The sequence below is a fragment of the Notolepis coatsorum genome (assembly GCF_963971535.1).
Source record: "Notolepis coatsorum genome assembly, chromosome: 9".
Lineage (NCBI taxonomy): Eukaryota > Metazoa > Chordata > Actinopteri > Aulopiformes > Paralepididae > Notolepis > Notolepis coatsorum.
Genome location: NC_140173.1, coordinates 121,551,848 through 121,577,341, shown reverse-complemented (window position 1 = coordinate 121,577,341; position 25,494 = coordinate 121,551,848). Strand labels below are relative to the sequence as shown.

Sequence of the window (25,494 nt, the reverse complement as noted above, 5' to 3'; positions counted from 1 at the left end):
TGTGTGTGTGTGTGTGTGTGTGTGTGTGTGTGTGTGTGTGTGTGTGTGTGGGGGGGGGGTTCCAGGCAATTTGTTGAGGGTTCACGACAGATCACGCTCTTATTCGTGGCTGTGACTGGGAACAGCGTTCTTATTTCCCATGACTGTGAAGTTTGATTAGACAAGAGGATGGCAAGTGGAGCAGGATATGTTTATCACAAATTGCTTTCGTCAAATTTAAGAACCATAAAACTCTCTCTGACATCCGTTCAGCTTCCTTTTCAGAAGTTACTTGTTGAAAACTCCGGGGCCAACGGTTTAAACCCGTGTTTACCTTCCGCAATGCCGATTTGGTCTGAACACGTCGCTGTCAACTGAATTGTGATCATGACCATCACGGTGTCATCACTGCAGTCCCTGTGAGCCTCTTTCTGTTTTCTATTATATTTCATTATTCCAATTCCCCCGCTGCATCTGATGCGTGATATACCAGTCCACTGATATACTCTCCACCGAAAGGGAATTCCGACTGGAATCAAGCCTGAGCGTTTCCAAGTTGGACCAGAACAGACCCGTTGGCACAAAACAGATCATTAGCTACTGTTTGAAATAGCAAAACGTTTTGTAATTAGTAAGTATTTTTTTGTTTTGTTGTGATGATATATTAACACTTTAATCGCCGATGACGTGTTTAGACGTCATTCCTAGCCATGCTCATGCTGCCGAAGACGCCGTAACTCGTCTTTGATGTCAATATTTCAAAAATCTGTGATCGAAATCATATTTCTCCTCCGGGGTCCTGAGATATACTGCTGATCACTCAACTCTCTAGCGGTTCAAGAGCGCCATCTGGTGGCCGATCGGCAGATCGCCAACAGGAAGTGACTCGTCAAACAGGAAGTGCTCATCCATAAATCGTCCGGGCACTCGCGATCATTAGCAGGACTCTATCTCAACACACTGGATAATCAATCGCTCGCCCTAACTCAATAAACAACGTTATTTGGACGTATATAGTATTATACAACCTGGAAATGGTTCATCAGGATCAACATCCCATAATCGAAAACTGTCTACTCCACGCTGATCGTCCAACGGCGCGAGGAAGATACGGTGAGTTTCAACGTTATTTTCTAACGTCTTCTATACTAACTGATCTGATGATCATATGACCCACACTAGATGAATGGTATAACGTTGCCCACGGAATTATAAACGCCCCCTCGCCCATCCGGTCAACATCAGATGATACGTAGTAACTTCTAGAACCACGTCCAGTTGAAATTTTTTATCTCGCGCCGATTGCTATCAAACTGTATTTCATCATCAATATAATGCATTTGGAGCTATAAATCACGTTCTGGAGAAAGCTGCAGAAAACGATAAAAACATACTTATACTTTAGACCATATTTTAGTATGAATATGTGAATGAAAAAGTATAACATTGATACACCCTGAACAATATAGGACATTGAATGGGCCATAATAATGTCAATTTAGCAATAGAATGTCAATTTAGCATAGAAAAGTATAGCCCTGCAAAGAAGGGGAACTTCTCCATAGACAAATAGAGCTGGCTAGGGATGGTAAATTATGAATTTAAGCCATGGCGATCAAAGTGTTATTATGAAATCCTACACAAACCATAACACTGACATTTATTTTCCAAAGAGACACAAAAATAACCAACTCCTATGTATTTAATCCTTTACATGGCAGCTCATCGACACCATGTCACTGGAGCTGTGAACAAGGTTTCAGTGAGATTAATTCTGTCAGTGACATTTAGTTCAAAAGGCATTTTTAGCTGCCATTCGATTCAATGGCCTCTGCTCTCCCATAGCTTCATCTGGGAAAGCACCTTTTTTAGCGGACAATAATCAAACAGTGGCTGCTCCTGGTTCTTAAAACCACATTTTTAAAAGGACAGCCAGACTAATAAGCGACGTTGTGCATCACGCCGAATTGTCTCAATCAATCAGGGGCACCTTTACTACAAACCAGTGGCTTTTGAAGAGTTAGACATTTAATTTAAAAAGCCAACGTGAGCACATCCTTCCATATTACACAGCAAACACATCAGTCGTCCCCAGAAGTGGGCAGCCAGAGAAAGAACGGAAGGGAAAGAGGGAGAGAGCGAGTGAGAGGAGGAGAGGAAAACAAAACATACCCCTCAGGAAAAATGGCTACCTGCCAAATGGACACAAGGTTTGTCCTGTCATAGAGCTTTAATACCCCATATGTAGTTGCACTCATAAACGCTCTGCTCTTTAACATAAATACCAGCTCCTATGAGATGGTGAGGAATTGCCTGATGGAGTGCGTGGGAAAGTCACCCTTCCCCGCAGGCAAGGACGGGAGGGGAACCTGGACGAGATAAAGGAACTCAGGTCAGGTTGTGACCTGTGTCCTGGGGTGACGGCTTGCCCAGGGGGGTGGGGGGGTAAAAGGAGGATGAGCTCAGATAGAGCAAATAGGGAACACCTTTTTTTATTTCAATACAGGGTTAATTGTGCATAGAACTGTGTCGGCAGCGCAGAAGTCCAGCGGAGGCTGGCGTGCGGGACAGAGGGCACCTGTCCAACAGCGCACATTGCCAGTTAATGGCTGCTCACAGGCCGCCAGCTAGGCAGAGCAGAGGAGCACTCTCTCAGTTAGAGTATCTGGAAATAACATGTGGGAATTAATCCATTGTACATTGTGCAATGTAGACCGGGCTTGCAGGGATTAAACCCTTCACTCACCTCACTAGCAGATCAAGGGGGCAGCCATGTCACTGCTTTGATGTCATCCTGATGTGTTCAAACACCGTGACAGACCTGAAGCAGCTACTACTATACGCAATCAGGTTCATCATACGTCGGTGACTCAATGATAAATGGAAGCCGAGGGCCAAGACACAACAAGGGTGGTGGACCGTGGACCAAATAATGTGACATGTGGGCATTGATAATAAGTACAGTGTCTTAGGTCTAATGTCAGAGTGTTTGCACTTTGTAATAGTAGTTAGTTAGTTTAATCCCTCCTCAAGTATACTGACATTGCATCAAATTGATTACATACGTTATCTTTCTCTCTAACCATTTGAGGGCCAAGAATAATGAGACATGTGGCCTGTGGGCCCTCTACCTCGGTGAGGAATGAGAGGCTGCGTGAGGCTTGTACTGCAGAGAAATAGCAAACTGCCAGTGAGTTAATTTAGCGCCACGCAGGCCCGCACCGCTCCATCCTCTGTTCGAGAGGAGAGAGAAAAATCAATGCGGACACTTGGTCTTCCATGGCACCTTCTTAGGTCTTTCTTTCTACAGTGCAGAACGTTAGGTATGTTTTCTCTCTTTAAAGCGACAATGTGTGTTTTCTGGCATCTGCTGGCCAATACATAAATATATGTAATATACTACTTATACACAAATATATTACTTATGGCTAACATAATGTACATTATGTAAATATTTTTCTGTGGTTTGATTAGTGGCAGGTCAAACAGGACGAGGGGGGTGGGGGTGGCGGTGGCATAGAAATAGTGGAAATACACCAAAACGTACAAAGTACCAAAACATTTCTCTGTGTTGGCTCGTCCGTTTGAGGTGTACTGCCGGGATAGCGAGAAGGCTGACTAAGCCGTGTCTCACCAGGCCATTTGAGGCTATAGAGCAGCGAATGTGAAGCGCCCAGTGGTCTAAATCTGCTTTGTACACGATCCAGACTCGAATAATCAATAGGAAACAGGCTTTAACTTTCTGTATCTCTTAGTGTGCATGTGTACGTGTTTGTCAACTAAATAAAAGGGTAAGAGAGAGAGAGAGAGAGAGAGAGAGAGAGAGAGAGAGAGAGAGAGAGAGGGAGAGAGAGAGGAGAGAGAGAGAGAGAGAGGGGCTGGCGGGAAAACTAAAGAGAGTGAGTACAAGTGATCATTGGAGTCATTAGTCTGAGTTGGGCCTGCGCTTCCAGCAGCACGTGCCTCATCATGAGCTGCTACAGATAGGAGTGGAGGAGAGGGTCAGTCTACAGATCCGCTCGGGGAGTCGTCCTCCACTGCACCCCACATCCACCTTCCCTCCCCCCATCCCCACCCACACCCATCCTGCCTTCCCCTTGGGAGGTAAACGGCACTAGCAGGATGGCGAAGGTTGCAATCACACTCCTGGCGAACTGCTCTGAGGCGATCCGCTCAAGGGCGATCCCGCTTCGAGGCAAGACTCACACACTGAGGCCCCTGAGCAGCACTGTCCACCAGGCCCCGAGGTAGTACTGCTGGACCCAGCATGCCCAACGAGCCCCCTCCCCTCCTAGGCCACCCAGAGCCTAATTACAGGCCGCTGCATGGTGTCCAGATAAAAGAAAACAGTCCACTCTGCCACCTCCCTCGACGCTGATCCAGCCAGACACACAGCTGGTCCCTAATCAGACAATACCAAAAATACAACAACAATCGTGGCGTATAGAGAGATAAAAAAAAAAAGAAAAACAAGAGATGGAGAAATTAATGCAGAGGTGCAGATGGGATGGGAGGGAGAGAGAGAGAGTGGGGGAGGGGCATGTTAGGAGAGGGAATTAGTAGAAGCAGAAGGTAGAAATGATGTCACATGGCACAAGTATCCACAGATGCAGACACATTAACTCGGCCACATCTCTCGCTCTCTCTCTCTCTCTCCCTCTCCCTCTCTCTCTCGTCTCTCTCTCTCTCTCTCTCTCTCTCTCTCTCACTCTCACTCTCACTCTCACTCTCACACACACACACACACACACACACACACACAGCACACACACACACACACACACACACACACACACACACACACACACACACACACACACACACACACGCGCGCGGTTGTCTAACCGTGTACAAACTCGCAAGCTGGATTCTCCCATCAAAGGGATTTGGAGGTATATACGGACAATGCCTGTCTGTCCGTTGTGATCCAAGTGGAGGTTCGACCTTTCATTAGCCTTTGTCAGTGGGGGCTGGGAGATAGGAGTGATAGACATGGACGGGTTTAGGATGTTGTTGACACTGCAACGATGCTGCAGTGCTTCAGAGACGCGGGGCTATTCTAGTCAGTCAGGGATATGTGACTGCTGGCTGCTGATATGCAAGCATAGGGTGGGGTCAGAGTTGGGCTGTCTGAGGGGAAGACAGGTGGATGTGAGAGGATGACAGAGGCAGGAGACAGGTGGATGTGAGAGGATGACAGAGGCAGGAAGACAGGTGGATGTGAGAGGATGACAGAGGCAGGAAGACAGGTGGATGTGAGAGAGGGCTAAGGGATAAGGGAGAAGGACAGAGAGAGAGAGAGATAGAGAGAGAGAGAGAGAGAGAAAGAAAGAGAGAGAGAGAGAGAGAGAGAGAGAGAGAGAGAGAGAGAGAGATGAGAGAGATGAAGAGAGAGAGAGAGAGAGAGAGAGAGAGAGAGAGAGAGAGAGGGAGGGGCTGGAGGGAAAAGGAGAAAGGGCAAGAGACAGAGTGAGAGCCAAGTCATTACAGTGTCTCACGCAGGGATGAAACGGTTACCGGTCTCACGTTGGCCATAATGAGTCTTTGCTACAAGTGATCCGTTTAAGCGACCGGATCGTCGAGAGTGTGTGACTATCGGTGACTTTGTAAACATCGCTCTGCCCTTCAAATGCCATCTTCCCGGACGCCCGTCGCTATTTCCATTTGAACAGGCCAACAAAACAGGCGGTCAGAGAGCTGAGGGGCGCTCGAGATGGGCATACCGACCGTGATAATGGTGAGGGGGGGGAGGGGGGGGGGGGGGGATTGAAAATCCCTGCTCAAATCGAGATCATCCCTGGGTGACACTGAGCAACAAGAGGGGACACAACGACATCCACAAACTCCCCCCTCCAGTTGTCTCTCTCTCTCTTCCCTCACTCTTTACACTACAGTACTATGGTGGGACACGTGCAAACACTACTGTGATCCAATCAGGTGTCATTTGCAGGCGATGCCACTAACCACTAATTCCAACTGCCCAATTATCTGTGTCTGCAACCAGTAAAATTACAGGCTGCAGCCACATCCATAATCACTGGGCTGAAAACTCCCTTATTTACACAGTCAGAGTCAATGATGTATGATTTATGGGCGGCTAAGTGGCGCAGTGGGCAAGGCGCAGGAGATGCTGGGTTCGAGCCCAGCTCTCGGCGTTGCTTCCGGTCTTGGCTGGTCGTTCATACTAATACAATTGCAGTATTAGGGGGTGGGGAAAGCCGTGGGTGGGGGATCGGACGTTGTGGACAGCGAATCCTACAGCTCGGTTGGGTGCGCCTGTACAGCAGAATCAGGAAAGTATCGGGGGCAGCGTGAGCCTCCCACGTGCTACTCCTCGCCGCTGAGAGATCGCGCTGTGCAGGTGAAAAAGATGCGACGGCTGCCTCCTCGTGTACCGGAGGGGACACGTGATGCAAGGCTTCGTCCACATTGCAGCTGACCAGTGGGAGGCATGGTCTAGCAATGTTCGAGACAGGGGAGGGAAGATTGGATAATACGAAATTGGGATGGGAGAAAAATAAAAAAATGGGGAGGAAAAAGTAGATACAAAAAAGATTATGTATGATTTATGAGAACCACAGGGGTCCCAACTTCCCAAGTATCTGCCACATCTCTCTGGGACTTGTGTGAACGTGAAAAGTATTTCATCTGCAGTTTCTGCAAACACACGCACAGACACGCACGTACACGCACACACACACACACACACCACACACACACACACACACACACACACACACACACACACACCACACACACACACACACACACACACACACACACACACACACACACACACACACCACACAACACACACACACACACACACAACACACCACACACACACACACAACACACACACACACACACACACACACACACACACACACACAATTTCCAGGCCTGATCCTCGTAGCAGTGCATTAGTTTACATTCGTATACGTTTGGTAACTATGTGAACTACATTAGGTTGTGGTTGGCGGGAGGGAAACATCAGCACGTAAAATAACAGTGTTTTTCCACTTTTCCCCCCCATCTCATCTCATTACCTTCTTTGTACCATTACATTATCCATAATAATATTCCCCACTGCATTTCTTTGTTGTAATATGGCGAGGCCTCTTTAATGGTGCTTATGTGGGGGGTCTCCACAATCACTTTGATACACAAAGTTGTATATTTGCAGTTAATCAGTTCCAACTCCACAATGACCACGTTCCTGCTGAGATCATTGCGTCAAACTCAACGTATTCAGACATCTGCTGCCAGTTGTGAAATACATTGCCAGGAAGGAACGAGGAAACTACTTATCTTAAAAAAAATTAAAAGCAACACTGCAGAGATAGCAGTGATTACTTTCGAGCACATGGTTTTGGATTAATGAGGACGTTTGGCAGCAGGGCATTGGATGCTATTGCAAATTGAATGTGGTCCGTAGAGTGGCAGAAACTCATGTCACTTGAAATTGTATTCCTAAAGTACGCTCAGGGACAGACGTAAGAGGAATATTATAGATGTGAGTGGAAGAACATTGAAATATCATGTGCACTCATTCCCAAATGACTAGTATTGGCCCCTAGGGGTAAAATCTTGCGATATATATCTTTTTTTACTCTATGCAGAATTACATGCTCCTGCTTGGCAGTATGATTTGAAAAGACAATTGTACAACCAAAATAACTGTCTAAAATAAAACCCAATCACAACAGGATAACTACCCTCAAATGATGTTTTACAGGTATTAACACATTGAGTGCCGACCACGAGATTAGTCGGGTTAACTCGCCATGCGTTGAGTGCCAAGGCCCGAGAAAACTCGGGTTTTAATCGTTACTTTCTTTTATTAGCAATATCCATACATTTTTCATCCATCCATCCAGCCTGACGTTATCATTGGAATGGGTCTGAGCTCGAAAAGGCAAATAACAGCCGCCTATCGTCTCCTGGATGGTATGGCACATCATTGGATTGGATTGGTGGGGCTGTGCATCAGAAAAAAAGTTCTCTGGAAAGCAATATCTGTTACCACATTCACTGGGGGAGGCTCGGAGCAGCTTTCGATTATGTGTTTTGGACTATAACGTTGGATCGATAAACGCGATCAATATTTGGAATGGCGATCAGGAATTGGATTAATCTTTTTGCAGAACATCTGATGTGAGGTACATCAGTGTTACCAGGTGTGGGTTAATCAGATGTTTTTTTCACAGCGATCACAAACGTGTGTGTGTGTGTGTGTGTGTGTGTGTGTGTGTGTGTGTGTGTGTGTGTGTGTGTGTGTGTGTGTGTGTGTGTGTGTGTGTGTGCGTAACGTTAGCGCTAAGCACAGCATGGATAATAGATTTTTCAGCCCGCTTCTCTAGCGTGCATAAGTACACATATACTATCGATAATCTAGCGTTTATTTGAAAACGATTAATAAATCAGCCGAAAAATGACAACGTGTTTTGTGTATTCCACTAAAGAGCTATTATCGTGGAATTTCTCTGGAATTACTAGAAATCTCCAAAACGATACTCTTATTCAAAACGGTATAAAACGGAAATGTACCAATGAAAAAACTATCCGTTTTGTACATGTTGACTGCAAGCAAGTCATTGATAAGCAAGGGTGTTTTAGACCCATAATTTAAGATATAGTTTAAGCCTTCACAATTTTCCCCGACCTCCCATTGACTTCCTTATTGGCACGGTAGCCCTAATATAGTCAAAGGGGCGTGGCACTGAATGTGTAATAGCTGGATGTCATGCACTGTTCGTCCATTAAAGTAAGGATGGGGTTATTTGCATATATTCTTTGCTTTATTTGAAGGTAAAAGAAAAGGCTCCCATGCTTTTATTTTGAAGGCAACATCGCTATACAGAAAGTGAAACTTATGCTGTGCTCCGTGCTGCTGACCTGACTGAGATTTGTGATTGCTGGTTGAGAGGCTACACGCTAATGTAAAGCAGGCAGCTGTTGAAGCTAATGACTGGAGCTGATGTACAAGTTGTTGTAATTGGATTGACAGCTACGCTTGCAGTTGTGAAACATTAGTAGTTGTGGCTAATGTTAGTAACAAGTGACTGATTGCACTGTAGCAGACTGTTCTGTGTTTTGCCGTGTTACATAGAACAGACTGCTAACAGTCTAAAGGAGTGCACCACGTGAGTGAGAGAGAGAGAGAGAGAGAGAGAGAGAGAGAGAGAGAGAGAGAGAGAGAGAGAGAGACACTAAAGAGAGTGGGAGACGTGAGTACAAGTGATCATTGGAGTCATTAGTCTGAGTTGGGCCTGCGCTTCCAGCAGCAGAGAGAGATACATGCATAAACATACAAATTAATTACATAAGAAAAATTATGATTGAGGGCGGCAAGGTAGCGCAGCGGACTAAGCGTCGTCTACCACCGCAGAGACACTGGTATCGAATCCAGCTGTGAGCGGTGCCTCCGGCTTGGCCGGTCGTCATACTGACACAATTGGCAGTGTCAGCGGGAGGGAAGCCGGTGGGTGGTAATCTGGTCGTTGTAAACAGCGACTCCTACAGGTCGGTCAGGGTGCCTGCACAGCGAGGGAGGGATCTGTCTGGGTGAGGTACGCGTTACACTCACCCAATGAGAGTCTTCGCTGCCAGGTGAAAAAAGGCTGCTGGCTGTCTCCTATGTATCGGAGGAAGCATGTGATAGACTTCAGGGCTCCCTAGACCGGCAAGTAGGGGGCAAATGCGCGCAACGACCAGGAAGGGGAGGGGGGAATTGGCATAACGACAAAAAAATTGGGATGGGAGGAAAATACAAGAAAAATAGGAGGAGAAAAAGTGGATAAAAAAAAAATGATGATTGGCAAATTAGCTGTGTGCTTTCTTGTACAGTGCTCATATTATTTAGAGCAGGGGTCTCAAACTCGCGGCCCGCGGGCCAATTGCGGCCCGCTGGATGACACTTTGCGGCCCCCAGATGATTTCAAACAAAATAAAAAATAAATAAAGAAATCCCAATTTTAATTTTATTTTAATTTTTTTTGCAGTCATGTCATCACAAACACTGGCATTTAAAGGGTACAAATAAAACAATTCCTGTACCAGAATGCAGGAAATGAAGTCTTTGTAACACAAAATCTCCTGAAATGAAGTCTTTGTAACACAAAATCTCCTGGTGGCCTGACTGGGGCTATATTTCGCACTATATTTCCTGGCCTGAATGATTTCCCCAGTCTGGCCCTGGTCAAAAGCCTCCAATGCTTATTAGTGTGTGTGCATTTGAACGTTTGCATGTTTCAACCATACATTTCCATTCAAAAAAATTTAAATACTTGAAACCCTTTTTGTATGGAATATTTGATGCGGCCCAGCCTCACCCAGACTCTACCTCCAGCGGCCCCCAGGTAAATTGAGTTTGAGACCCCTGATTTAGAGGCTGCGGCACATTTAGAGTTTTTTTTATTTAACATCTTTATTTATTAACCAAAATATTTTCAATAGATTAATCAAATGTTGATATGCCTTCAAATTCCCATCCCCAATTTGCCTGCTAGTGGTCAGAAAATAATAATTGCCAATGTTGTAGTATGTCAGAACGTTTGCCCGCAGGCTAAACTAATTAGGCTACCGCAGACCTCTGCTACTGTCCAAGGTCCTTAACAACAAAGTTCAGATTCCAGTTCAAATGACCATTTCAAGGACATTTTAGTTTACTTTGGATTTTGGTCTACTTCTGTCAACTTAAAAAGATACACAAATGCAGTTTGATCACTGATGTGCATTAGCTCCCATAAATTCTCACAAACTTATTTAGCATATTTAGTTATTCTCATCACAAACAAAAGATGAGCTCACGTTTCTTTAGGATGGAAGACGTTCCCTCAAGGTGACTGGACCTAATTAATGAGGTGGATTCGGTCGGCCAAAACTCTGTGAAAGCTGTGAGAAATTAAATATTTCCAGGCATTACCCCTCGCCGTGCCATGCCAAGGTAAAGCCATGTGTCAACAGGGAGGGACAATGTCGTCCCAAGTTGTAAAAGAAAGTACCAGGAAGCCATATTCCACTGGGGATCATCTGAGTTCCCAGCCCGTTATGGTTTGGGTTAGTGGTTTCCTCACTCAACAAGGCAACACTTATCTGTCAAAGGGGTCCTATTATGCGTTTTGAGTTTCAGCTGGAGGTGCAGGTAAAGCGTCTGCAGTTACAATCCCACTCCAAATTGAGTCATTATATCTGACAGAAAACACTGCTCCTGAACGGCCTGAAACGTTTAATTTGGAGTACAGCCTTTCTTGCTAGAATGCTTAGTGTCTAGTCCAGTATTTTCTTCCATTACACGACAACTTCACTATGTAACACAATAGTAGTACAACGATACACTCTGACTCCTGACTTCAGGATCAGCAAATGTGCACACCTGATAAAAAATAAATATATAAAATATGTCAGAAAAAGGCTTTAGATAACGCTAAGCTGGCTGTATCCCAACGCATCAAGCGCTTTGCTGTAACGTTAGCGTACTGTCCATACAATCTTCCTTCTCATAATTATGCTCCACAGCTTGCAGTGTTGTCTTCCTGGAAGAACTCACACATTGCAGGATTTCAGAGTGAGATTTCTGTTTCAGTGGCAAAAACTAGCACTTTGGTGGACGTACTTACTACTTAGTAATAAAAAATATAACCAAAATAAAGAAACATTTTAAATGTAAAAAGAAAATCGAGTTCCCTCAAAAACCACTAAAGTTCAATTGAAACAGCGACTACTCCAGTAATGGATTACTCACACCCATCCCTAGCCAACATGCAGAGTAGCCATTAGGGCTGTCTTAAATACTTCGAAGTAGGGTGGGCGATATATCGAGTAACTCGATGTATCGCGGAGTGTTCTACCCGAGATGTAGTACTGTACTATATCGCAAACATCGAGTATTAGTTATATGGCGCCGCCCGCGGCCGAGAGACACATCTTCATGGTTTAATAATGCAAACATATGTTGCAGGACTTATTATATTCATCATATTGGCGTGACTGTATGCATCAAAGGGTTAAATCAAGCATTTTTAAGTGGTTTAGAGGAAATGTCAAAATATCGCGATATATATCGTGTATCGCGATATGGCCAAAAAATATCGCGATATCATTTAGAGGCCATATCGCCCAGCCCTACTTCGAATCGTCGAAGCTTCGTTCGATGGGCATGGGATTCGAATATTACTTTTTTTTGAGTATATATAAAAATAAAATAAAAGGTATTTTTATTTGTATTATTCTTTTCTTTGGTGCAAAATCAACTCTGCCTCTTTTTGTTAACTACAACAAGCAATGCTGTTTGTTATTTAAGATGAGGTCGACTCTGCACTGACAGATTTGTGTTCATTGTGCTGCTTTTATAAAGCCTCAAATGACGGCTTACAATATTTCATGAAAGCAAAGTGTTTTGTTTGTCTAAGATTTAAAAAGGTTTAAACTTTATAGCACTGACAAAGTTGAACAAAGTGCTGTACAAGTCCCACAACATAACATATTTATTTAATTTATTTTAATTTATTTATTTAAAAAAAAAATTAATCTCAAAGCTTCAAATCTCGGCCCCGAAGCTTCGAATTCCAAAAAAAAATTGAAGGTCAGCCCTAGTAGCCTGTTGTCCTCATTTCCCATTCTCACGTGAGCTACACATGGCGGTGGGCTTACTGACCCCCTACCTAGGACTAGAGTTGACACAGGCTTCCGTCACCTCACTGAGAGGTGTAGAGGTTTGCAGTGTTTTGCTCCCCGGCCTGCTCAGTGGGGAGGGCGAGCTGTAGGCCCAGGACCCCAGGAAGACTAGCGGTCATTAACTTGGCAGCTAATGGGAATACTAATAAACAAACAAACCAAGGTCTGGCCCTCCCCAGGTACAACAACGTCACCAGGAAAGAAGGATGACCGGGTCTCAGCAGCCACAGAGGTTAATATTGTGTGAAAACAAGACCATTACACAAACCAGAACAACTCCACAACAATAAAACGTTAGCAGTAATTTAACAGCAAAGTTAATCGACCACGGATCTACCCTTAAGAACACAGTATGTCCCGGCGCCACGCAGGGGTATACGAGCTCCTAGAAAGGTGTCAAATGAAGAACCACAAAGGTTTAGTTTACCTTCTCAATCTAATAAAATATTCACTTGAGATTTGGTAAGTTGCCAGCGACGTTAGCTGGTCAGCAAGCAAGGTAATGTTGCTTGTAGTAGTGGTTGTGAATGAAATACGGTGTGTCACAGAGAGAAAGAGATAGATATATAGAAGATAGAGAGAGGGATAGGGAAGAGACTGCAGGCACACGCATACACACACACATACATCAAGAGAATGATAATGATTGGCCAATTAGCCATGTGCTTTCTTTTACGAGTGCTCACACTGTTTACCCAAGAGACTGTGGGCTAATATTACAGTGATAAATGCAATGTGAAGAGAGGCGACTTGTCTACGGCATTTTGTTTGTTTTGCAAACATTTCATTGACCAATGGCCTATTAGTCTGAATAATAAATGGCCTCCATTAGGGCTGGGCGATAAAACGATAACGATAACTATTGCGATAAATTATTTCCTCGAATAAACATGAAACGTGGTCGCAAAGTTTCGATATATCGATTTCCAAGCTTGGCTCCGTTCAGCCTCGGCTCAGCACACTCACTAACAACAACCAACGTTACGTGATGACGTGACGTGCATACGCACAACAGCTAACAACCAATCAGTGAAGGAGATGGCCGAGAGCGAACAAGATCCGGAAGGAGACCCAGAGGTACTAGGACTCACTCAACAACAAGGCTGCTAGGCTAATTAGCTTGCACGGCGTTGTTTATATATTTACGTGCCGAGTATGTGTGTGTTTTGAATTCTGAGGCACGTTTAAGTAGTGTGGGGTATACAGTGGACGTCGTTTCAATATATTGTGGCGGAAGAGAGTATTTTAGTGTCTTATTTAGCACATTGTCGTGGAATACACCGCTTAGAAGCAACAGGCTGGCTAGGATACCTAGCTTGCACGGCACTGTTTTATATATTTACGTGCCGAGTATGTGTGTGTTTTGAATTCTGAGGCCACGTTTATAGTAGTGTGGGAGTGGACGTCGTTTCAATATATTGTGGCGGAAGAGAGTATTTTAGTGTCATATTATTGTCATGAGATACTCCGCTTGTCGGCTAACTGTCAACGTGCGCGGACTGATGACGACATCACTCGACTTGAGACATTCGCAGCAGCATATTAGAAGTTAATTAAACTTGACAGACATTATATCGACGATAATTATCGATATCGAATTATATGAAAATAATTTAATAATTTTATCGCGATAACGTTTTGGTCATATCGCCCAGCCCTAGCCTCCATCATGTGGGCGTGCTGACGGGTTGGGACATGTATCTTGACATAAACGGATGGGCGGATTGCAGGAAGTAATTGAATTTGATGGATGGGTGCGGTATTGTATGTAAGGCTGAGAGTGAGACCACTTATCGATTTATCGATAACTGCATGAAATCGATAAGTGGCGTCAACTACAGCATCGCAAAAAACTACAGTGAGTGCACGTGACACACACACACACACACACACACACACACACACACACACACAAACAAATGTTAAAGGGGAACTATTTTGCTATTTCTTTCACTATTGGGCAATTTTACACAATTCCTGTGAGTCTATGGAAACATCTGTAAGGTTATTTTCAATACAATTCATTGTTTTGTATTTCTATTTCAAGTACTGTAGAGAGCACCACTTTCTGCCCTTCAAGATTCCAAGCTGTTTTTGGCTGGGCTCGCAATGCGCTTTGAGTGACAGACAGTCACCCAGCTGCACTGGCAGATACCTTTCTTTGGGTTGGGGGAGTGGGGGGAGAGAGAGAGAGAGAGAGAGAGAGAGAGAGAGAGAGAGAGAGAGAGAGAGAGAGAGAGAGAGAGAGAGAGAGAGAGAGAGAGAGAGAGAGAGGAGAGAGAGAGAGAGAGAGAGAGAGAGAGAGACTAATTAATTTCGCTGCAGGGGGATAATCCCACGGACAATGCATTGGTAACTTGTTTCAAATGACAATATATACCCCCACCCCAGTTAGGACAGCTGAAACCCGTCCAATCTTTCACCGTCGACTAAAGACGCACTTCTTCAACCATTATCTGAAAAAAAGAAATATATATATATATATATATATATATATATATATATATATATATATCTAACCCTAACTAACTTTACTGTCCTAATGCACTTGTCCTAATAAACTAACCTACACTGTAACATTAAACACTTTGATGAACATTGTTACTCAGCTGATAGAGTTGTGCCCTTTCTGATGACTTGTCGTACAGAACTTGTAAGTCGCTTTGGATAAAAGCGTCAGCTAAATGACTAAATGTAAATGTAAATGTAATGGAATACGGGTACACGTGTGCACTATGATATTTTGCAACAGGTTGACGGTGATACAGCAAGTGCTGATATGAGAGAGAGAGAGAGAGAGAGAGATAGAGAAAGGGAGAGAGAGAGGGAGAGACAGATAGAGAGAGGGAGAGAGAAAGAGGAGAGATCGCTCTGAGAGCACGCGCATGCGTGTGCACGTGTGTGAGCGGCTCAAGTCGCGAGTGTGTGTAAATGCAGGGGGAGAGACAGAGGAGAGATCGCTCCGAGACGAGTCGCACCATATGAGAGCCTCTCTCTCCCTCTCTCTATCTGTCTCTCCCTCCCTCTCTCTCTCTCTCTTTTGAGGAAGTGTCAGTGACAGGGAAACCGCTTCCGCATTATTCCTACTCGCTCCGTTGTTGAGCGAATTGTTGATTGTGGGCTTTGGCTACAACCACAGAAGGAGCTGAGGTATGCAGATCAGAATTTGTACACGTCACAGATACGCTAAATTCAGAATGGCTTGGTTTAGTGGGGGAGGATCTTGTCACTGAACTAGAGGAATGTGCCAAAATAAGAATTTGAGACCTAGACAGTGTTGGTACAACCCCACATTGCTAGAAAACAATGCAAACTCTTTTATTATTTTTGGAAACAGTATTTAAAGGTCCCGTGTCTTATAAATGGCCTTTTCCAGTGTTTAGCATTGTTTTATAGCAATGGGGGGTTAGTATCAATGGGTCTGTGTCTCAAATTACCATATTGGCGGATTGCTCTAATTCAGTTGAGACAATCTCCTCCACCAGTGAATTAGGTAATTCTGATTTGACTGTTTTGCTGACGTGAATAAGGCACTGATCTGCATACAGTAACTAACACCCCCTCTATGGTTGTAGCGCAACCATGCAAGTGGAAATACCTGCACTTTCTCAAGCGGGTGCCGTCAGAGAGAGGCAGAGAACGAGCGAGCGAGAGAGAGGGAGAGAGAGAGATAGAGAGGGACAGGAACTTCTGTCGGGGAAACAAACAAACATGCATTTACACACACACAACCTGACCGGCGTGCAGGCAAACACAAACACACACGCATTTACACACACACAACCAGACTGGCGCCGGGAAACACAAACACAAACGCATTTTACACACAACCTGACCGGCGCGCGTGGAGGGTCTTCTCCATGGTAGAGAGAGAGAGAGAGAGAGAGGGACCACGCGCAGGAGTGTGTAAATGTGTGTGCGCGTGGGGCTGGTGTGGGGCTTCTCCCTGGGATATCACTGTCAAAATATCTTTGACTCCCACGCGCACGCCCATATTCCGATCCGTGCAATAATATTCACAGCGGTATTGTCATTTGAAACAAGTTACCAATGCATTGTCCCGTGGGATTATCCCCCCCCCCCCCCCCCCCGCGGCAAAATTAATTAGTATCCCCCTGAATCTCTCTATATCTCTCTCTGTGCAAGTCGCAGACTGTGGGCGACTGTCACTCAAAGCGCTTATGGGCGGAGCCCAGCACAAACAGCTTGGAATCTTGAAGTGGAAATTCTTTGCTTTTGAGTCATTGATAAAAAATATAAAACAATGCATTTTTTTTACTTTACAGATGTGTTCCATAGACTCACAGGAATTGTGTAAAGTTGCCCAAATAGTGAGAGGAATAGCAATGCATGTCCCCTTTAACATTAACAAATTATAAAAAAATATATTCACATGCAAAATTATAATTAAAGAAATCGATATGTATCGATAATTTTGTCCCGATTTATCGATTCTTCCAAATGGCATATCGTCTCAGCCTTAATTGTATGGTGCGGAAACGGCTCGAGAGCAATTTCCCAAGTCCGACCCGTGCAGGACTTTCTAATGTACTAACATATGTTGCAAAGCTGAAGAGTTGAAACATCTCGCAGGACTTTCAATGTCTTTCTACTAGCATCCGCATAGATGTAGCAGTACTGTCTATCTGTATGTCGTGTATGTCATAATATGTTATGATGAATTGAAAATGGGGGACCCTGATGTAAACAAGACGAAAGTATTTCTCTGGTCTGCATCCCCTTAACAATTGTATGTATTGAGCTGTAGGCCTACTGTACTGTACCGATTCTGCAATCTGTTAATAAAGTTTTCAATCAATCAATCAATCAGCATTCTGATCCGCTGCAAAGCTGAAGAGTTAATACTAGGAATCTCTCTGTAAATGTAGAGACTTGATTTTTTTTAATCCTCTTATCACTGTGTAGGGAGATATCTGGATCTTTTAAATAATGTCTTTTGAGCGATATTATGTAAATGAGAAAGGGATTATTATTACGTTACCATTGACTGAAAGAAGGCTTGTTGTCTGGTCAATGTAACATAATAAGGAGACGGTAGCCAAAGTAACCAACAAAAGATATTTAATTAATAATTACCATGGTCTGTGAACAGAAAGAAATATAAAATAATGACAAACAAAAACACAGAACTGCACAGACAGGATCAGCATCAGACACAGCGGAAGACAGAACAGTTATACATGAGGGAATGACAAGACGAGACACACCTGGGTTGATTACAAATGGGTACACCTGGGAGGGAAACGATAAGGACTACAAGACCAGGTCCTAACCCAATAATACACGAGACCCTCTTCTTGGGACCAAGTAAGGTTTCGTCGATATTCCAATGTTCAGTTTTGCTTGTACAGTTGTGCAGTTTCCCCCCCCCCGCCTACCCAACCACCTCCAATGTACAGTTCCCCCCCCCCCACCCAACTTACCCAACCCCCCCCCCACCCCACCTACCCAACCTCCTCCAATGTAGTTTCTACGTCAAATGTATATACTCTCTTTTTTAGACTATTTTTGTATCACAAACAGTACTGTATTTGTAAATCTGGTATGTCATAAATGTATAGATGTAGCAGTACTGAATATCTGTATATCAGATGGAATAACAGGACGCATACTTAAGTCCTGTGCTAACCAGCTAGCCCCTGTGTTCACCACCATATTTAATCTATCCCTGGCGGAGTCAGTGGTCCCTGCCTGCCTGCTGTATCCCGGTACCAAAGAAATCCTCCCCAACAGGTCTCAATGACTACAGACCGGTGGCACTCACCTCTGGGGCCATGAAATGTTTTGAGAGGCTGGCCAAGGATCACATTTGTGCCTCCCTCCCCAGTGATATGGACCCTATGCAATTTGCATACAGGCCAAACAGGTCCACTGATGATGCGGTCTTCCAAGTACTGCACAGCACCCTCTCTCACCTAGACCGCCAGAAGGGGGGCTATGTGAGACTGTTGTTCATTGACTACAGCTCAGCGTTCAACACCATAGTCCCCACCAGACTGGTGGACAAGATGATCGAGCTGGGTCTGAGCTCCGCTCTGAGCGCCTGGATACGGGAATTTCTGAGTGAAAGGCCCCAGGAGGTCAGGGTGGGGGGTCAGACCTCCAACACCATCACCCTGAGCATCGGGTCCCCCCAGGGCTGTGTTCTGAGCCCCCTGCTGTACTCACTATACACACATGACTATGTGGCCAAGTTCAGCTCCAACTCCATAGTGAAGTTTGCGGATGACACAGTGGTGGTGGGGCTGATCTCGGACAATGACGAGAAGGCCTACCGGGAGGAGGTTGAGGTACTGGAACGCTGGTGCCAGGACAACAGCCTGCTCCTGAACATTGGTAAAACCAAGGAGCTGATCGTGGATTTTAGGAGGATACAGCAGGGGACACACACACCACTGAGGATAAACGGGGCTACTGTGGACAGGGTGAGCAGCTTCAAGTACCTGGGGGTCCACATCTCAGAGGATCTGACATGGACAACACACATAGACTCAGTCGTAAAAAAGGCGAAGCAGCGCCTCTACCACCTGAGACAGTTAAGGAAGTTCAGAGTATCTGGGAAGATACTCCAGTCCTTCTACTCCGGAGCTGTAGAGAGCATCTTGACTGGAAACATCACTGCCTGGTATGGAAACAGCCCGGCACAGGACAAGAAGGCCCTACAGAGTGGTGCGCTCAGCCGAGCGTACCACGGGTATTGCACTACCACCCCTGCAGGTCCTATACAACAAGAGGTGCAAATCCAGAGCCTGCAGAATAATGAAAGACCCTCACCACCCCAACAACAGCCTGTTCAAGCTGCTGAGGTCAGGCAAACGCCTGCGAACACCAGCAACTAGGACAGAGAGACTTCGGCTCAGCTTCTTCCCCCAGGCCATCAGAGCCTTGAACACTGAACTCTCCACACACAAGCACACATGAGCACACACACAACACACACACACTGTACACGCTCACACACTAGCAGCCACTTTAACATGAGCACACACACACTCATGCTGCACACGCTCACTATTATGATCACTTTACAAAAGGAAAGGCCACTTTAAGAATGGTATAGTATAACTTGAGATTGTATAATATAGCATTGTATAGCAGTGTACATAAAGACCCAGTGCCTCATCCGTAGCTAACAGTGTATTGCACTACCACAGGACCTAGCATGTCCTACCATGCTCTGTAAATAACTCATGTATATATACCGATATGCCCTACTTTGATTACTTGTATTATTGCACAATGTCGTTCTATTGGATTCTTATTATATTATTATATATTACTATTGTATTATGCACAATCGTTGTGGGCAAGACCCCCCGCATTTCATTGTATACTTGTATGCCGTGACAAATAAAACTCTTGACTTGACTTGACTGTACGTCGTGTAGGGCTGACCTTCACATTTTTTTTTGGAATTCGAAGCTTCGGGGCCGAGATTCAATTTTAATTCGAAGCTTTGAGATAAAAAATTAAGAAATAAAGAAATTTAAAGAAAATGTAATTTTTTTTTATGTTGTGGGACTTGTACAGCGCTTTGTTCAACTTTGTCAGTGCTGTAAAGTTTAAACCTTTTTAAATCTTAGACAAACAAAACACTTTGCTTTCATGAAATATTGTAAGCCGTCATTTGAGGCTTTATAAAAGCAGCACAATGAACACAAATCTGTCAGTGCCGAGTCCGACCTCATCTTAAATAACAAACAGCATTGCTTGTTGTAGTTAACACTTCCTGCGCCAAAAACGTTGTACAGCGGGTTTCAAGTTCATGCGAATTCTGCCAGATCACGGCGTACAACGTTATTTTGATCATATTTCATATTTTCGCCATGGTATTCATATTTCCCTCCCGGAGCCTTGTCTGATGCTGTGGGACTCGGCACAACTCTGCAACGCTTCAATACTGCCCCCTGGTGGATGATCGGCGAGTTGCCAAACCGGAAATGGCGGTTGGATATCGGTGCGTCTCCTAAATATGTCCGGCCACTCGCATATCGTTGCAGGACTCTAGCCACACACAGTGGATATGGATCGCTGCCATAACTCAATGATCGACATGATTTGGGCGTGTATTAGTATTATACAAACCGGAAATGGATCGCCTCGATCCCCATCAAATAACTGGGATCTTTTTGCTCCAGTGTCATCGCCCAACGGTAAGAGGAGGCTGACGTCATTTTCAGCGTAAGTGTTTATTATTATCCATACAAACTGCTCTGATCTATATATCACCCATACTACATGAAGCATTTAACGACGATCACGTAGGGCTGGGCGATATAGCCAAAAACGTTATCGCGATAAAATTATAAAATTATTTTCATATAACTCGATATCGATAATTATCGTCGATATAATGTCTGTCAAGTTTAATTAACTTATTATGCCCGGCGCTCTGCTGCGAATGTCTCGAGTTGATGTCGTCATCAGTCCGCGCACGTTAGCAGTTAGCCAGAGCGAGACAATCCCATGACAATGTACTAGTAAATATCCCTAAAATACTCTGTTCCGCCCCAATAAATTGCAACGACGTCCACCGTATACCACACACTACTATAACCGTGGCATCAGAATTCACGCCACATACATACTCTGCACGTAAATATATAAAATCGCGCCGTGCAAGCTAATTATCCTAGCCACGCATGTATCCAAATGTCCTAAATATCCCTAAAATACTCTGTTCCGCCAGAATACATTGCAACGACGTCCACCGTATACCACACACTACTATAACCGTGGCATCAGAATTCACGTCACACGCATACACGGCACGTAAATATATAACATAGAGCTGTGCAAGCTAATTATCCTAGCGCCAGCCTTGAGTCCTAAACCAAAACAGTGGCGCATCTGGAGCTGTGGTGCGTAAGCACGTCACGTCATCACGTAACGTTGGTTGTTGTTAGTGAGTGTGTTGAGCCGAGGCTGAGCGGAGCCAAACTTGGAAAATCGATATATCGAAACTTTGCGACCACATTTCATGTTTATTTCGAGGAAATAATTTATCGCGATATTTATCGTTATCGTTTTATCGCCCAGCCCTACAATCACGGAATTATAAACTACCCCCCCCCCCCCCGTTCACCCGCGCATGATTAGTCATAACGTTTAGGACCATGTACAGTTGACATTTTTAATATAGCGTGGATCGGTATCAAACGGCATTTGATAATCTATATATGCATTTATGCCGATATCTCACCTTCTAGGAATTACTGCAGAAAACGATAAAAAACATTTATATTCTAGATGGTATTTTTGTATGAATGTGTTAATGAAAAAGTAAAACGTTCCTACATCCTGAACGATATATAATCGATGTTGAATGGGCCATAGTAATGTCAATTTAGCAATACAATTTTTAAAGTTATAGCCCTGCAAAGAAGGTGAACATCTGCATAGACTTACAGTGCTGGCAGATAATGGTATAAGATGATCAAACTCCGTGGCAGTTAATGTGTTAACAAAGAGAGGCAGAGTTGATATTTTTTTTATTTATTTTTTTATCGAATTTTATTTTCATATTCGAATCCCATGCCCATCGAACGAAGCTTCAAAGCTTTGAAGTATTTAAGACAGCCCTAATGTTGTGTATGTCATGTTATGATGAATTGAAAATGGGGGACCCTGATGTAAACAAGACGAAAGTCTTTCTCTGGTCTGCATCCCCTTAACAATTGTGTGTATTGAGCTGTACTGTATTGTACCCATTCTGCAATCTGTTAATACAGTTTTCAATCAATCAATCAGGACAGGGAACTACAGCTAGACATAACACATCACACTGGGAACGCCTGATCAAGGCACACAGACCCCGCATGTACTGTAACAGGGATAATAAGGAAGCTTGCTGTAAGAGCGGAAGTGATTTACACTGCAGTATCGTCCAGAATATATTTAAAAGAATGTGAGAGCGACATCTCTACAATCACCCTTCTTGGATTAAATGAATTTGATTTTCCTTGACCTCCCGATGGGATTCATACCAAAGCCTTTATGGGCGATTGGTAGAAATATAACTATGCATCAGCTTAAACTATATTTATCATGTATACTATGTATTCCATGGATGTCTACCAAAAAGCTATCATCTTCCCCATCACCCACCTGGAAATGTAAATTAAATGCACAGCCAGAATATAATATCTCACCTGCTCTGAGCACAATGAGTTATACATCATGTCTACTCAACATAAACCAAGAACATGTCCAGTTTTGAGTAGAGTACACTACACACAGATTTCCATTCAAAATAAAAAACGCAATATCCATTCCAACTTAGTCTACTTGGAATTCATACTCTTAGTTTAGTGCATTTTCAAAACGATTCCCATTTTGTATGCATGCTTTATTATGCAATTATTTTCTATAACGACTTTTACTTTAATTCCAGCAATAACTTAAGTAAGCGTCTGTGTCATCTAAATGGTGCATAAATGGTTTTGGAATGACACTCACACTCAAGTATAAATAGTAGTCTAACACACTTTCAATTATGTCAAATTAATCTAAGGCTGTAATGTCATTGTCCCCCCTCCCCCCTCTAATAATTCCACTCCACAAGCCCACCTACTGTGTGAGGGAATATTTTCGTCCTCACAACAGTGAAGCTGTAACTGAAGGAGCAGTGCCTGAGGGCGAAGGCATTGTTGTTGGCCGTCTACCATACCTTCTGTGTCCTGGCCCCAGCTGTAGGCGAGCAGATAGAGGATTGCCATGCTTGTCCCCAGCCATCTGAAGAGGCAGCACCCCCGTCGCATCTTCTGTCAAGCCTTATTGCCTGCCCACCTGGACGGAGACAAAAAAAATATTTTTTCATTTACGGCTCAGAGGCGACAGATATAGAAGCCCTGTCCAGCCCAAATGTGTTTACACAAGTAGCTAATCATGCTCACGTGCGCACACAAACAACATACACACAAGGACATGCTCATGCACCCGATGACATGCACACTCACAAACACACACATACAGTCAACACACACACACACACACGCACGCACGCACACACACACACACACACACACACACACACACACACACACACACACACACACACACACACACACACACACACACACACACACACACACACATCCAGATACAGTAGTAACTGCAGACTAACTTCATATACACTCATAGTGCAACTTTCAAAAGTATTGAAGATTAATTTCAAAATCTAATCTGTTACATCACTGACTGAAATAAAAAGGAACTTCAAGTAGCCTATAATTAATATGACAATACTCCTAGACCTAGATGTGTAGAGTTAGTGAGATGTTTGTGGCTGCAGGAGTTGATACTTTCCGAGCTATCTTAAAATCTCCAAATTCAACAACTCAACAAATCTGGTATATTCTATGGTGTCGATATTAACAGCTACATATATAGTTAGTTATACACTTCACATTCCTACAGGCAGGATTCAACCCTTCTCACGTGTGAGATTACAACTTTGAGGACTGAACTTTCCAATGATGACGTGATGTCACACAATTGCGGTTTCAACTTAAAACATGACGATTCTAAACAGACTAATGTTTGATTTCCTGTTATGTTATTATTTATATTATCAAATCAAGGTCCAGGCCGTTCCCTGGCAATAACACTGAGACTGTCTACAGTTTGGGAATTCAAAACATAAAACAATTATAAGAATAACACCTGAAGGGGTTACATGCAGCTACGTAGCTGCTGCGGTCAGGCACTAATTGCTCCACACACAAGCACACATGAACACACACACACACACACACACACACACACACACACACACACACACACACACACACACACACACACACACACACACACACATCAGGGACGCGGGAAGTGGGGGTGCGGTGGGTGCGCCAGCACCCCCTGCTGGCGGGGAGTGTAACTGCAACTGCAAGGTTGTTTTGGCTTTTATTCCATTGTAATACCGAGGCTACTCAATGTCACAGAGCGGAGCGGCACTGCAGATTTACCCTACTCTTGGAATTCATTGCCAGATTCATTGTGTCTTCTTCCCCCAGGCCATCAGAGTCCTGAACAATGAACATTGAGTACCACAGAACACTGAACTATCCACACATAAGCACACATGAGCACACACACGACACGCACGCTGTGCACGCTCACACCAGCGTTTCCGTTAGCCGGTAATTACCGGTATTTGACCGGCAAAATCTGTTGAAGTCCGACATATTTAATCTCTCCGGTCTTAATGTCCGGTGAAAATAATTCTCTGAGTCTAAGCACAATTTGATTATTTGAATTGTATTAAAATAGGCTAAAATTAAATAGCCTATGCGATGAACGAAACAATCATTACATGATTTGTTTCATCGTTGCTTCTAATAATGACAACGACGTTGTCAGCGAGAGCTTAGTGCTGGGTGTGCGAACTTTTGTGAAGCTGCAGAGCCGGAGCAACAGCAGCACAATGCAGTACTCCAGCAGTACTCCAATTCAGCCATTTTCAATTCAATGTTGGGTGGGGGGCGCTGTTGTGTGGTTCCCAGAAAAGAGCCAATAACAGCTGAATCTGCTGCTCTGCAGCGCCATACTCTCGCAAATAAGTCATTGGGAGGTGGAGAGAGAGAGAGAGTCGTCACGCAGACCCACGATAATGTTGCCGTCTCTCTCTGCCAAATTTCTCAGTTCTTCGCTTGATATAATTAATACAAATGTCCAATATAACGGAATTCGTTAGCTCATAAAAATGTGATTATAACAGACTGTTGTTTATTAATGTCGGGCGACTGCCCACAGACACCTATTTGATTTAAAGTCGGCAGCAGCACGAGTCTCTGGACTTATTTTATTTGGAAT

General features: G+C 44.1%; 1 protein-coding gene across 1 annotated transcript in view; it reads right to left on the bottom strand.

Annotated features, from left to right (window-relative positions):
• The window catches only part of LOC311234736 (protocadherin-15-like), a gene marked incomplete at its 3' end in the record, with an annotated part of 504,680 nt that extends 481,229 nt beyond the window's left edge, over window positions 1–23,451 (bottom strand). The window contains exon 1 of the mRNA XM_084321979.1: window positions 23,348–23,451. Coding sequence (XP_084178105.1) covers window positions 23,348–23,438 — 91 coding nt within the window. The 5' untranslated portion in view covers window positions 23,439–23,451. The remainder of the gene's footprint in view (window positions 1–23,347) is intronic.
• Between the last annotated feature and the right edge of the window lie 2,043 nt (window positions 23,452–25,494).